Here is a 2,500-nt window from a genome sequence, read left to right as displayed (position 1 = left end):
ATCACTGTTGTTGTTATTAGTATTATCATTGTTATTATTACAAATATCAATGTTATTATTAGTAGTACTAGCAGTAGTAGGAGTAGTAGAACATCACAATCGTCATTATAATAATAATAATAATAATAATAATAATAATAATGATAATAATAATAATAATAATAATAATAATAATAATAATAATAATAATAATAATAACAATAACAATTATGAATATATAAATAATGATAAAAATAATATTGATAGGAACAACAACACCAATCTCAAACCCATCCCCCCCCCCCCTCACAGTCTGCCTGGTGGGAAACGAGCCTTTTTCAGGATTCATGATTCAGGCGCATGACGGAGCGGGCGCTGTCATGGGGACTTGGCCAGGCAGTCAGCTGACCTCTGCCGCTCAGCCGATGTCATGCGAGAATCAGGTAATAATAGAGATAATAATGATAATAGTAATGAGGATAATGGTGATGATGGTAACGATAATAGTAATGATGATAATGGTGATGATGGTAATGATAATAGTAATGATAATGATTGTAATAGTAATGGAATTAATTATGATATTAATGAAAATATATAATGATAATCATAATGATTATGATCATATTAATACCATGATAATAATCATGATAATAATGTTGATGATGATAGTAATAATAAAGATATAATAATGATAACAATAAAAAAAATAATAATAATGATAATGATAATAACAAAATTATAACAACAACAGCAACAACAACAACAGCAACAACAACAACAACAAAATAATAATAATAATAATAATAATAATAATAATAAAATGATAATAATAATTGTAACAATAATAATAAAAGTAATATTAGTAATACTAATGATGATAATAATATAATCTTGACTTTGTGTTTATTTCCTAGTTTGTTCTAAGTGAAAAGTTTGCAACGTAATCTCACCTAATCATTGTTGCGTGACCTCCCCCTTGACCCAGAATGACACGGTGACCCACGTGAGCAGTGCCATGAAGCAAGTGGTGCCTCTTAAGTGGCAGTCTCCCGCTGACTACGCTGGTGACGTCGTTTTCAAGTGAGTGCTGAGAGGGAGGGGGTTGGGAGGGAGGGAGAGGGAGGGAGAGGGAGGGAGGGGGGAGGGAGAGGGGGGAAGGAGAGGGAGAGGGATATATATATATATATATATATATATATATATATATATATATATATATTTATATTTATATATATATTATTTGATGAAAAGTTACTGTATCTTTAACTCTTTCTTAGATATTGACGGATAATGTAGATAGTTGCATAGATGAGTGAATTGATAGGGATATTGAAATATAGATATGGATGTAGAAAGAACGAGAGAGAGAGAGAGAGAGAGAGAGAGAGAGAGAGAGAGAGAGAGAGAGAGAGAGAAGAGAGAAATAAGAGATGAGTGTGACTGACGAAGAAATTCTGATTAAGAAAGTGAGATATAAACAGTTTAAAAATGTAAAAAAAACATATAATCCCTAATAGAAAAAGGAGAAGATATCTAAACCTTTCACAAAATCAACTCCATGCCGTTTTTATTAAGTCATATATTTATTCCCGTCCTCTATTCCAGGGCCGCTGTTGTGAAGGATTACACTACCTTCTGGACAGATGTTACTTCAGAAACTTTTACACTCCGGGTCCCTTAAAAAGAGACATCCACAGCATCTTTGATAAACTTTTTTGTATTTTTTTCTTTGAAGATTTTTTTCTTTGTAAAAAAATAGGAGAGAAGTAATTAGTTGAATAGTAAAAAAAAAAGTACAATTCTTATTATTTCTCTTTTTAGTTTAAGTACGTAGGAAGTTCTCTTCAGTCTTCAGCCATTTTTTTTTTTCTCTCATATTGTTCTTTTATTTTCTTTCAGCACCATTACCTTTACAAATTTCGACAAAAGAACAAATCTCCAGTTAAATTGTATACATAGTAAACCACTTTGCACTAATAAACTACGATAAGCACTGTATCAATTTAACAAAACCTTTAATACGTTCATTTATGAATGGAAACCACGGAGCATAATGTACAGCTCTAATCTCACCCCGCAAATAGAGTGTAAACGCAATTCTGTTTCTCTGTCTATGAATATATTTTCTAGTCGTTATTATTTCATGAGTAAAGAAATGAGATAATCATAAATAGATATTACAAGAGAATAGTAACACTGAACATTTTTTAGAGTCGAGCATTTCACTGTCCAGTGTCGGTTACGTTAAGGTATTATAGAGGAAAACCTGTGAGCATTATACAATCAATTACCTTATAGTAGACAAGTGTGAAGCGATAATTTTTTTTACAATATATATATATATATATATATATATATATATATATATATATATATATATTTATTTATTCATATATATGTATATATATATATATATATATATATATATATATATATATATATATATATTTATATATACGCACACACACACACATGAGCACACTATTGGATCTAACGTAGATACGATAGCGGTACTTGT

General features: G+C 30.0%; 1 protein-coding gene across 1 annotated transcript in view; it reads left to right on the top strand.

Moving 5' to 3' along the window:
- The window catches only part of LOC119583927 (putative defense protein 1), a 3,463-nt gene extending 1,595 nt beyond the window's left edge, over window positions 1–1,868 (top strand). Inside the window, exons 3-5 of the mRNA XM_037932638.1 lie at window positions 292–422; window positions 968–1,062; window positions 1,588–1,868. Of these exons, the coding sequence (XP_037788566.1) occupies window positions 292–422; window positions 968–1,062; window positions 1,588–1,663 (302 nt within the window). The 3' untranslated portion in view covers window positions 1,664–1,868. The remainder of the gene's footprint in view (window positions 1–291; window positions 423–967; window positions 1,063–1,587) is intronic.
- The last annotated feature ends 632 nt before the right edge of the window (window positions 1,869–2,500 follow it).

Source organism: Penaeus monodon, chromosome 17 (genome assembly GCF_015228065.2).
Source record: "Penaeus monodon isolate SGIC_2016 chromosome 17, NSTDA_Pmon_1, whole genome shotgun sequence".
NCBI lineage: Eukaryota > Metazoa > Arthropoda > Malacostraca > Decapoda > Penaeidae > Penaeus > Penaeus monodon.
This window is presented reverse-complemented; position numbering and strand designations above follow the sequence as displayed.